General features: G+C 43.7%; 1 protein-coding gene across 6 annotated transcripts in view; it reads left to right on the top strand.

The window, feature by feature from the left end:
• The first annotated feature begins 1306 nt into the window (after window positions 1-1306).
• Window positions 1307-12793, top strand: part of ANKS6 (ankyrin repeat and sterile alpha motif domain containing 6) — a 42018-nt gene continuing 30531 nt past the window's right edge. For 4 of the 6 annotated variants that reach the window (XR_008575925.1, XR_008575926.1, XM_054817248.1 and 1 more), the window contains exons 1-3: window positions 1309-1806; window positions 5668-6167; window positions 10341-10385. Coding sequence is in view for 3 of the 6 variants with exons in the window: in XM_054817248.1 (XP_054673223.1) it covers window positions 1457-1806; window positions 5668-6167; window positions 10341-10385 (895 nt within the window). In the remaining 3 variants the exon portion in view is untranslated. Of the gene's footprint in view, window positions 1807-5667; window positions 6168-10340; window positions 10386-12793 lie in introns of all 6 variants that reach the window. The other 2 variants (XM_054817249.1, XR_008575927.1) reach the window with 2 other exon arrangements.

A 12793-nucleotide genomic window follows, 5' to 3' on the forward strand; every position in this document is an offset into this window, starting at 1 on the left:
AAATTATTTAACATAAGTACATACTTTATATATTTACATATTTTACATGAATTAATACATGGTAGCTGTAATGGCGGAAGCATCACTGAATGTTTACCCTGTCTGGGAATTTGTTCTATTCTTTCTATAATAATAAATTTGCAAAGGTGTAAGTAATTTTTTTTTTTCTTTGCTGTGAACAGTACTTTCCCAGATGACTGGTTTAAGCGGCCATAAACACAGCCAGGCGTCTTTCTCCAAGTGTAACTTGTTTGGCCTTTTGCCGTGATGGTCTGGCAATCTGGATTTGCAAGTGGATCAGAGGCAGAAAGCCATGTAACTTGTAAAGATATGGATGGCACTGCCTAAAACTGGGGGATGGCTTCCTTTTAGTGGCATTTGGTGGTTTCGGTACACTCCCCGTAACGTCTCCTAGTCCTCTTGTCCCCAAACCCTCCACCACTGCGCTAAGTGCCATGTTCTGACACTGAAGTCACTGATCTTAATAAAGAACGACCTGCTTCTTGGGAAGCTTATTGGGACACAACACAATATCTTTAAGTGACTGGTCAGCTGCAGTTCGGGAGTTATTTCATCAGTGCTGTATTTTTTCCTCACTTTGTAAATCAATATAACCCAGAAAAGGTTGCACGTTATCTGGGAGGCTCAAGCTAGGGAGAAGATACTTAGAAAGGCTACAAGAAATCAGTGTTTTATGCTCAAACTCTTTAAACCGAAAGCCTAACAGATTGGTGCTATCAGGGGGCAGGAGATTTGTTTTTTGGGTAATGACTCAACTGTGAATCCTGTATTTCAGTGAGAAAAAGACTGGTTTTGAGCTAAAGGGAAAACTAAGTACGAAGGTGCAAGTAAAGGCTGAAGAATCACATAAGTGGAGTGGAGCTGACAGAGAGAGACCGCCAGGCTGTAGAAGTCTCATATTGAAGCAGGAAAAAGGGGTTGTTGTGTCGGGTGAGAGCGAATAATCTCCATCGCGAAGCCTTGCTGCCGCGACCCCGGGCAGAAAAACGCGGAGACGCTTCATTGTATGGGAGTCAGTAATGGTAGCAGGAAGGTGGCATGGAAAACGGCAGCAGCCCAGATGTGGATGACAGAAAACACCTGGGGAAGTGGGCAGGAGCCGCGGTGACCCAGCCGCTGGCTGGGGCAAGGAGAGGTGTCACCGCCGGCACTGCCAGCGAGGGTAGGGGAGGGCGGCACGGCGGGGAGAGGCGCCGAGGCTCCGGGCCCAGAGGGGGGAAGCCCCTTACCGGCTCCGAGGAGCGCGGTGTCCGGCCCAGCCAGGCTTCCCCTCCCCGCGGTGCGAGAGCGGCCGGGTCACTGCGGCCGCCTTCGGCCGGCCTCCTCCCGCCGGCGGAGTCCCCTCCTCCCCGTTGCCTTCCCGGCGGCCGCCCAGCCGCCGGCGGCGGGGGCGGTCGCGGGCGGCCGAGCTGCTTGGGGCTTGCCGGCGCTGCCCATGGGGGAGTGCGGGGTGCCCCCCCAGGTCCAGCTCTTCCTCCGCGCCTGCGAGCAGGGCGACTGCGAGACCGCACGGCGCCTCTTGGGGTTGCCCGGCGGCGGCCCCGCCGACCCGGCGGCCCCCTCCTCCTGCGGTACCGAGGAGGCGGCGGCGGAGCCCCGCGGCGAAGTCTCTGCTCCACCGGCCCCCGCCGTGCCCGTGGACTGTACCGACGAGGCGGGCAACACGGGGCTGCAGTTCGCTGCGGCGGGGGGCCACGAGCAGCTGGTGCGGTTCCTGCTGCGGAAGGGGGCCTCGGTACAGAGCAGGAACCACTACGGATGGAGCCCCCTCATGCAAGCGGCCAGGTAAGGAGGGGGGGGTCGAGGTGAGGGGGGGGGTTCTCCCGCTGCCGCCCTGCCTCACCGCGGGGTACTGGCCTAGTCAGCGGCGGGGCGGCTACCCCGCCGGCGGCAGCCCCGGGGCGGGGAAGGGAGGGCCGCCGAGGCTGAGCCCTCGGCCTGGGCGGCCCTCCCTTCCCCGCCCCGGGGCTGCCGCCGGCGCTCGGCCCCTTCGCCCTCGAAATCCCGCTCTCCAGGCTGAGGGAGGGCGCCCGGGAGCACCCGGGGGTTCCAGGCGGGTCAGCGTGTGTGAGCGCGGGCGGGGAGGCGCCATGTTGTAGGCCGCGGTCGCTCGTTGCCGGTGTAGGGGCTGTTATCCCGGGGTGGGGGTGTGTGTAACCTGTTGCCTTCCCCGGGGGTGGGTGAGGAGAGGTTGTCGAGTTTAAATTTTTATAAGTATTACACTGGGTTGCTACGTTTTTCCTTTCCTTAATAGTTAAGGGGATTGAAGCTGTGCATGCTATTTCTTGGGTAAAGCCAGGGCAGAATTGCAGTTCAGAGGTAACCTGAACATGAAAACAGTGCTCCCCACTTTCCTTCTGTGGAAATAAGGCATGTGCACACCCTTACTTCATTTTGTCTTTTTTTTTCAGTATGTGTGTGTCTTACCTACCTGTTGAAAAGTCACCTCTGACATAAAGCATACTAAGCAAACAGAAATAATTCATTTCACTTGGCTTTTCTATATTTTTCCTAAATGGCTCACTGGAGGATGTGGAAAATCATTGCTGAGGTTTTTAATGACAAAACTGTATTGCTTTCTGCATCAATGACGCTGTGGTTCGTGTAACTCACTGCTGGGTTGTGGGAGGTTTCCGTATTGCTAATGCTTGTGTCTGTGCTTATCTTTAAATATACAAATACATATACACGTTTACAGAGGTGTTTTGCAAGGTTTTCCTGTAATAATTGAATGTTTAATTGAGAAGATAAACGTCTCTTGGGTTTGGTTTCTTTCTTGTTTCATAACAGATTAAAATACTTGGAAGAAAAGAGTCTGTTTCAAAGTCAACATTTCTCTTTTCAATTAAAGCCCATAGAAAGTTCCCAAAGAATGAGTCACACAGCTGGTTTCCCAGTAAGAACAAGGAAGACAAGGTTCAACAATTTTGTTACTTTATGAAGGTTAAAAAAAGGAAAAAAGTTGCAGAAACATTCTTAGATTTTTTCCCTTAATGAAAACCATACGCTCATTCTCTAAAAACAATAAACTCGAGTCACTGTAACCCTCTCACTGTGTTAAAGCAATGACTTGCTTGCATTTGAAAAGAACTGTAGATATCAGTGAAACCTGTGGAGAAGGCTTAAAGTGGAAGAGCATATTTCTTTTTTCTTTTTAATGGATAACCAAAAAGGAAACATAGTGTTTGTACAAACATAGGTTTCAAACTGAGTACATGTTTAATTTTCTGTCTGTGGTTAGTCCTGTTGAGATTGGACAGAAGATAGCATATATGCATAAAATTAATCATGTGTACAGTGGTTGCAGGCTCTACTGAGGTGACACAGTGAAGGCTACCAGGATAGACCTAGGGACTAGACAGGCCCTGGAGGCTTCCTTCTGCAACCATGTACTTTCTGAAAGGAAACTAGGGAGTTTTGGTCCCTTGTCTGCTGTTAGTGGTTAGTAGCAGTCTTTGGGTTTTCCTTCACTAATATTTGCTTTGCTGCAGTGTACAAAGGCTGCTTTGAGAATCAAAGCTCGATTATGTTAAACACTGCACAAGCATATAGTAATGCATGATATGTGCAATGAGAGCACAAAATACACATCTTGTCATAGAATCACAGAATGATTTGAGTTGGAAGAGACCTTAAAGACCATCTAGTTCCAACCCCCCTGCCATGGGCAGGGACACCCTCCACTAGACCAGGTTGCCCAAAGCCCTGTCCAACCTGACCTTGAGCACTTCCAGGGAGGGGGCAGCCACAGCTTCTCTGGGCAACCTGTTCCACTGTCTCACCACCCTCACAGGGAAGAATTTTTTTCCTATTAGCTAATCTAAATCTACCCTCTTTCAGCTTAAAGCCATTGCCCCTTGTCCTATCACTCCATGCCCTTGTAAACAGTCCCTCTCCAGCTTTCCTGTAGGCCCCCTTTAGGTACTGGAAGGCTGCTATAAGGTCTCCCTGGAGCCTTCTCTTCTCCAGGCTGAACAATCCCAACTCTCTCAGCCTGTCTTCATAGGAGAGGTGCTCTGATCATCTTCGTGGCCCTCCTTTGGACTCACTCCAACAGCTCCATGTCCTTCTTATGTTGGGAGCCCCAGAGCTGGACTTGGTACCTCCAGGTGAGGTCTCACAAGAGCAGAGTACAGGGGCAGAATCACCTCTCTCGATCTGCTGGTCACACTTCTTTTTGTGCAGCCCAGGTTGTAATTAGCTTTCTGGGCTGCAAGCGCACATTGCTGGCTCATGTTGAGCTTTTCATCCACCAACACCCTCAAGTCCTTCTCCTCAGGGCTGCTCTCAGTCCATTCTCTGCCCAGTCTGTATTGTATTACGTTTATTAAAATGTGGGATTCCTGAGCTGAGGAATGGTAAAGGGTTTTCATTTTCTCATGATTAACCAGCTGGTTGGGTGTATGGCATGCATGATTGTCTTTTGCTTAATGGCAACCTACCAGAGCCTCTGATAGTCAAGTGGTATCAAAGCAGGGTTACTGGTGAAAGTGCCATCAGAGTTCAATACTCTGACCAAGTTCTATTGGATATCCCAAGTTTCCTTATTGGACAATATTTAATGTTATACAGGATTTTGATTTGGCCCAGCGATACAGCAGTCTCCTGAAAACATAACACAAGCCTAACATAGCAACTGCAACACACAGTTGAACCACAAGACAAACAGCATGCCCATTATCAGTCCCTGTATGCTCAGCATCATGATGCTGGATGTCCCCAATTGCTGTGAAGGAATATGATGCTGGAAGCCAGCTCAAGCCCCTTGCTCTCTTCAAAATTTGTTTCGTTGATTGCTCAGTTTCGGTGCTCTGTTGGGTTGAGCTGCATAGACACTTCCCCCATGCTGGTCTGGCTGAGTCAGGAAGATAATACTTTCTATTGATTGTTTTAGGGAAGGCCAGTCACGCAGCCAGTTGTCCCACTCTGCTGGTAGAGCTGTTTCTCTAAAACAAGGGACACTGTCTGGTTCTCTTTGTGCTGAGAGAAGTTTAGCTTTCTTTACAACAGCTGTGGCCATTCTCTGTGTTCTTCCCTGAGCTTCTTGAGCACATGCCTGTCTTCTCTGAGCCTTCTTCCATTGTGGGGGTTGGTTGATGGTTTACAACTGGAAAGCAAGGGATGATGCAAATATGAAAGATTCGCTATCCAGTTCATAAAACGGTCTTTTTCTTTCCTTTGGCATTGACTCTTTGAAGTTTTTACTCATTCAGTAGTAATGAGGGTACTTAATTAAGATCTCTGCAAACAAACCGGCTTTGATTCCTAGATGATACGGCCTTGGAAGTAAGAGGATGAAAGTGACTCTGTGGTTTATGGAAGTTACGTGTTGATGTCATGCAGCTGAAAATGAGGCTAGCATGTTGCTGCTTTGGCCAGAACATGCTCTTCAGTCAGTGCCTGGTTTATGAGCATGGTCACTGGTACATGCGGAATGGTTTAGTTTACAGTCCTCAGCTGTTGATAGCTCCCCTCCAGTAAGGTCACCACTGTCACATTCAGTGGTGCATGCATAATCCCACATAGCATATTAGTCAATAGACCAATTTGGTAACCAAGTTTTCTGCATTGAGAGTATGTCACTTTTCTTTGAGAAGCCTCTGCTCTCCAAGGTGTTAATTCTTCTCCTTATCTCTTTCTCTCAAGGTTTGGACATCTAAGTGTGGCTCACATCTTGCTGGAGAATGGAGCTGATCTCAATGCACAGAATAAGTTGGGAGCCAGTGTCCTCACAATGGCCTCCAGAGGTGGCCACGTCAGCATGGTGAAATTGTTGCTGGAATCTGGAGCTTTTGTAGATAATTATGACCATTTTAGCACAAGTGTACTTAACAGCAGCAGAGACGACCTTCCTGACATCACTCCACTAATGGCAGCTGCTCAACATGGACATGAGGCAGTAGTACATCTGTTGTTAGACTGGGGAGCTGATTGTAATTACACTGTGAAGACTATGGGCTGGAGCCCTTTAATGCTGGCAGCTGTTAGTGGAAAGGTGAGCTTGGCACAGCAGCTCATGGAGAAGGGTGCCAATCCTGATCACCTGAATGTTCTACATAAAACACCTTTTGAAATCTCTGTTGGCTTCAAACACAAAGACATGAAAGACTACCTGGAATCTCTCACAACAATCAGACCTCAGGCAGGTATGGAGCATTAGTTTTTTGTTTCGTTTTCTTCAAGTTTTGATTGCATATTTAGAAATCAAAGGGGTTATTTTGTACGTACATGTTGTTCTTTATAATTTGTGACTAGGCTTTTTTTAAAATTTTGGAGTAGGTACACCTACCTCAGGTGAGGCAGGAATGCCCAACTTCTGGAGATTTGCTCCACGTTAGCAGGACAAGATTCCTGTCTTGCAATAAAAATCATATGAAACATTTTAAAATGTTTTAATATTTTAAATGTTTTTTGCTTTTAAACACACGATCCAGGTGCTCATTTAGGAAGAAAATTGCAAAGGCCTACTTGAAATGGCACTAAAGAAGAGACATAAAATCCAGAACAGGATATCAAAGAAAGGATGTTGCAGGCTCAAAGGAAACCGAAAAGATAAAAAAATCTAGAAAATCTGCCTTGTAAGGAGAGACTGAAGAAGTTCAATCTGTCGAATTTGATGAGGACATGCTTAAGAGGTGTGATTAATAAAGTGTCCACGTTAAGGACAGGAAGTCCAATACTGGAGGGCCTTTTTATATGACAGCCAAAGAAAAAAACCTGTGAGTTTGAAGTTAAGAATTTGAATGGGAAATAAGCCACTATGCTTTGTGGTGAGGCGTAGACCTGGAGTGACTTAGTAGAGGTGTGCAATCTCTGCAATCAAGGTTAAATGCCTTTCTAAAACTCATCATCGGATTGCCTTCACTGGGTGACGTGTACAAGGCCTGTGACATGCAGAAAGCCAGATGAGATTAACCTCATGGTTTCTTCTAGCACTCTTTGAATACATAAAACCTCCTCAAAGTCCTTTGATAGTGGACTATGTATTCTGAGATAATCAAATATTAATGTGGATGAATAACAAGTTGGCATGTCCCCTACTTTTCTGTTCCCTGCAGGGGAGGGGAATACTTAATTAACTTCAGGGTTTCATAAAATTTATAAGCAACCTCTTCCCCTCAAATGTGAATATGCCTGTGTGCGCACACACACGCAGATAGGCACGCACACTGTGCTCATGTGTGTACAAAACTAGATTAAAATAACATTATTTCAGTGCAAATCTCAAGTAAAATGTAAGAAATGCTACTTTTACGTTTTTTTAATTCTACCCTATAATGCATTTATTATGTTCACTGAATTAGACAAGAAAATTGATAAACATTTTGTGACCATGTAATTAAAGAATGTGTGGTAGTCATATAGCTTTAGCCATGAGTGTGGAAGGATATAAGAAATCCAGGATTTCATAGAGAGAAACAATATCTTGTACTAGGTGATCTGAAGGCTTAGGGAAGGTGTGAGCAAAGTTAGACTACATCATTTTTCCTTCAGTCTTAACCAGTATATCTAGTACTGCACACTCAGCCAAAAGGACAGAACAGTATATTGTGTGTCTTTACCAGTAATTTTCCAAGTTTTTTTTTAAATTACTAGGCAAATTTATATTCTGTTAACAGTTTGTTATATTTTTATATTCCTAGAATTTTTATTTTTATTGAAGATGAAGGTTAAACCTATTTGCTGTCACCTGTCAGTTTGAAATGTTAATGAATTTAGTTTTTTAAAAAAAATTTTACTGTGGATATCTCTTCCAGTTATCTTTCCAAATTAGCTTTTCTTTCTAGCTGGTTCTATAAAATAATGTTATGAATGTCTTATGTTAGTTTTGTTACAGTATTGTGGATTTGCTTCTTTTTCCTTCTTCAGAAGTTTGTTTATGCTAACAGAAATGCATTAAATTTGTTCCTGAAATCAAACAGTTTGGTTTGGACATTGCATTGGACATTTGAATGTCAATAAGTCATTTCAGAGATTGAGACCTTATTCTGTATGTGGCTGTTTGGGGACATTTGTCAAGGTATTTGTGCTTCATGATGCAGGGTTTGGAAGAGCAGCATCTGGATTTCTCAGTTTTGGAGTACTTTCTATGAAATCAAAGGATGTGGCTAGCCCTAGAAAGAACCTTTTCCAGGTGCTACCACCTATCCAGCCATGGTGGCAGAAAGCCTGTAGGGTAGGATACTCCACTCCAAGCTCTCTGCCGCTTGTGATACCCAAATAGGCTTATTGAAATCTTACCTAATTATGTGTGTTATTACACTACCATGTGGACGTGTCCACAATCCCCCAAATTGTTAATTTTTATTTAAATGTGGTGTCATTCCAAGGGTCAAGCTTCCCTTGTACTTTAAGAATCTAGGACAAAAATCTGACATTTTTTTCTGCCTCAGAGAAAATGTTAACTTAGTCAGATGTTGACTCATAGGTTAAGTTGGAGCTAGGGCTTTCATACAGCCACACTACCAGACAGAACCGGTTGACTGTAGGCGTTTGCTCATGACCAGTCTCTGAGGAATACACATCAGTTGGTTACAGTACACAGAGAGAATCAGGCATCTGTGGGATTCAGTAGTGCAGCGCGTTATACCTTGCCCATGCATTTGCACATACACAGAACGTATGTGCAAGTAGAGTTGGCCTGATGAGTCTTGAAAGGCTTCTGTAGTCGTACACTTAAAGTATTGAAGAAGTCTCTCTAAGCTTTAAGAGTGGACTTGTGTTAAAGCAGGTGAGTGTTCCTGTCACCTCTGCTGAAGAGGAGTTTCCAGGGGCAGAGGGTGTGTGTAAAAATGTTAAGCTTCCACACAAATTTCTGCATTGGTTTTTGACCATTGCTTTGGTGTCCTCGTAGCACTGGAGTATTGTATATCCTGGGAAGAAAAAAGATCCTTTCCCTCATACAGAAGGCAGCAGAAAAGGAACTTGTCTTCTCATCCATTGCCATAGATAGGGCAAATTGCCTCCCTGAAGAAAGCAACTCTCTTCTCAGGGCTGTTTTCAGTAAAAAATTAAAAACCACCTGAAATGGCCTGGGTGTTGCCTTTGTTCTGTCCCTGTCCTTGCTTCGGCTTACCCTGACGACAGTCCTTCCTTCTGGCGTCTCCTCGTGGTCTCCTGCTCCCTGAGGCTGCCTCTCTTCCAGGCTTTTTACATGCCAAGTACGGAGTCTGGTCCTTTTCTAAACTATTTCTTTTGAAATCTGTTTTCCAATGGTGAGCTCATACACAGGTCCTTCTAATAAAAGCAGTTTCTGTACCAGGAGAAAATGTAGGACCCACAGCTGGCTGTCCCAGTCTTAAGAGTTTCTCATGTTTTCGAAGGCTTTCCAGCAATTGCTTTTGTTCAGCATTTTCAAATGACTTCCTTTGGAGTCAAGCTATGAACACTAACCTTTCTGTATTATCATTAAAATGGCAGAATTAAGCTTGGGAAATCTCTCATCATCTCCTTGTTTTCCTTAAAATTTTTTTAGCCCGTTGGTTCTGTAGTGTCAGTAATGCTTTGGAAGATGGAGGAGGATATATTTTTCTGGCTTGAGTGGAAGGTGCAAAATGTGTCACTTTTTTTCCTTCATCTTACGTAGTGTCAGCAGTTCCAAGGCACTTCGAAGGCATTTTGAAGGAAAGATCCTTCACTCAAAATACTAAAATTGGTAATAATTACAGTTTTTATTATGGGGATGACGATCTGGGAGCTGAAGGATATCTATTAATGCACAAATATCAAGCTGTGTAGTTAAATCATCACTATTATTTTTGTGACCCTCACAAATTAACCTGGCAATACGCAGGAGGAAATAAAAATGGGACGTCTTGTAAAACTCTTTTTGAGTCACCTTTCAAAACAATCCTGTACTATTTGAGTGTTTGCTGTTGCACAGGGGTTTGCACCAGTCCACAGAACTATACTGTGGTTCTTTAATTGATATTTTAGTCTTGCAGGCAGGAAACATAGAAGTTTCCAAATATAATTTCCTGATAGAGAATGGAAGTTGAAAGGCAAAAGCCTGTACTGGTGCTTTATTATAGTTTGTAGCTTTAACTCTGCGCAGACAACAATACAGGTGAGTCATTCTTCCCAAAGGGAATAAAAAGGTTATCAGTGCTTTCTTTATTCTTATTAAATGTATGTCAGAAATACTTCTATGTAAATTTTTTCATCATAGAATACCAGGTTGGAAGGAACCGCAAGGATCATCTGGTCCAACCTTTCTTGGCAAAAGCATGATCTAGACAATATAGTTTTTGCTCGAAAATTTCTACTAGAATTTTTGCTTTTTAAATGATTGATAATAGGAATATTTATATTTCTTCCAGATACAGAAAAGAGGCAACCTGATGTCTTTCATGCTTTGAAATTGGGTAAGTACTGACAGGATTCTTCTACTATGTCTGATTCTTGTAAAATCAGAGCATTTTTGTTTGCTAACATGGGAAACCGATGTGTGTTCTGTTTTTATGCGCGACTTTGGTTTTTTTCCTTATTTTCTTCTCATTTTAAAAATACATTTATTTCTGTTCACATTCCAATATAAGAAAATCTTTATGAACCTCCGGTTGTGCCCTTCATGCCAAAATGGTGTGATTTAGTAGTTCCAGTTAGTCCAAGACCGTGTTACCTTTAATAGCATTTTTTTTCCTTCTTGATAAACTTGAAGCATGAAAACAAAAGTGCTGATTGGTGCAAAAAATATACTGGTCCCTACTCCATATGAGCATTGTAATTGCTCTTCAAAGTTGCTTCAAGAAAAGAATAAATGTCTCGGATCTTGCCTGTTGTCTCATGAGCAAGAGTGACTTTCATGAGCACACAACTGGTAAAACTGTTCCATGGCAAACAGAAAGAGGCAGTGCCGTCCTGTTGATTTAAATTTGGCCCAGGCTCTGATGGGTTGCACCCATGGTGGATGGCAAACTGCTTTCTGGTTACCTATTTTCCTGGATCTTCCAGCCTAGGAAAAAAAGTGCTGAAATGATGGGTTTGGCCTGAGGTTTGCTATCTCATGGCTTTGGCATGGGAAACAGGACTGTTCACTTTCTGCTGAGGTTCCTGATAATGTCACAGGTCAGAAAACTCTGCTCTGTTTGCAATCTCTGACAGGTTAGAGAGATTCAGTTTTTGAACCGTATCTGATTACTGCTCTTGCAATTGGTATTTTGCCATTTAAATACGTTTTCAGCTATATGATAGCATGTTTAGCCTGTTGCCAACAATCCTAGCTATATAGACAGAAAAAAAAGTCACTCAGCAGTAAAAGTCCTGATGGATCTTTTTTTCTTCTTTTATTGGAAGATGTCATTCTTATTTAAGATTATATCTTATGTCCAGTGAAGTCATGAGGGGTGTCCCATGAGACTTAAGAGGTTTGTTTCTTCTCCAGTCAACCTGCCCTTACTTGGGACTAAGATGCCCCAGACAATGAGGAAACATTGGTAATACAGCCTTGTGTGGGCAGTGGACCTAATAGTCCTTACTGGGGCTGTGCTGTCTGTGGCATAGAAAATCTGATCATAGCACACTAAAAGCTGACTCTACCCCTCCTGACTGTGATATGTACATACAGAGCAAGTGAGCACAACTGCCTCTTATTTCAGCGTTTTTGTCCATGTGCCCACTTCTGACTGTTAACATAATCATGAAGACTTTGGTATGCTTCACCTTCTTGCTTTCAGTAGGGAGCTGGAACCTGAAAAGAGATCTGAGTTAGCAAATTTCATAGTTTCCGAATGATTATTATTATTATCAGTAGTAGTAGTAGTAAATGAGTGATTTTTGTGAAAGAAAATACCATTTTTTCTCAACATCTGTCTAAATGGATTTCAGCAATGCATCTTTAAATCAACAATTATCTTCCAAGTTTTATTGTCGCTGCATTCCTATTGGAAAGTTAGTGTGTTTTAAATGGTCAAGCCTGGCCTTAAGAGTTCAGATCTTATCCTCGGTTTGGCAAAACAGTTTAACAGTTGCTTTTTAATTAACCATTGTAAGTCACTGTCTCAGGAACTTTATGGCTTTTCAGGCTGCCAGAACTGGAAATGGGCAGATGTAATAGTGGAGAAGAAAGAGGTAGCAGTACCCAGAGCTGTCTTTTAAACGTTGACTCTTCACATGTAAACTACCAAAACCTCTTCCTGGGAAAGCCTCAGGTCTGTTGGATTTTAGAGGCCCTTCTTGTACCCCTGTGACTTTTAGTTTGAGATTTATAAACACTAGTGCTGGGTTGGAAGGAGTCTTAGGAGGGGGAGACAAATGAATACTGGTCAGCATACTCCTCTTGTTTTTTTCTGAAATACTTGGCTATGGATGGCAGCACTCTTAAAAAGCCGACTCACTAGGTTAAGAAGTGTCCAGGCCAGAGTTCAAAGTCAATGCTGGAGTCTCTGTTGGTTCCAGGATTTCTGTTTAACGAAGTCTGTGATGTGGATCTGTGTTAAAAAAGCTACCTGCTGTTTTTTACTAAATTAGGACATAAAGTAGTTCTGTGGTTTTGTATCTTTCCTGTTCCACGAAATTAGCTGAGTGGCACGGGTGGGTGTTGGTTTCAGTGAGTGCATTCAAGTGCCTGCAGGGGTTGTCTGGGATTCAGACTGGCTTTCCAAGGAAAATGTTCATGCCAGTGATTGAGTTGAAGGCAGCTCATGTCCTGAAGCAGTTTACCATCTGAAGGGTTTTTTTAAAGGTGAGATTTTTTCCATTTGCATGGCAGTTGATGATTTGCTGCTTGCCTCTGTTCCTACAGTGTTACATATTGAGTCACAGAAATCTTTTT

This window comes from Grus americana, chromosome 2 (assembly GCF_028858705.1).
Source record: "Grus americana isolate bGruAme1 chromosome 2, bGruAme1.mat, whole genome shotgun sequence".
Classification (NCBI taxonomy): Eukaryota; Metazoa; Chordata; class Aves; order Gruiformes; family Gruidae; genus Grus; species Grus americana.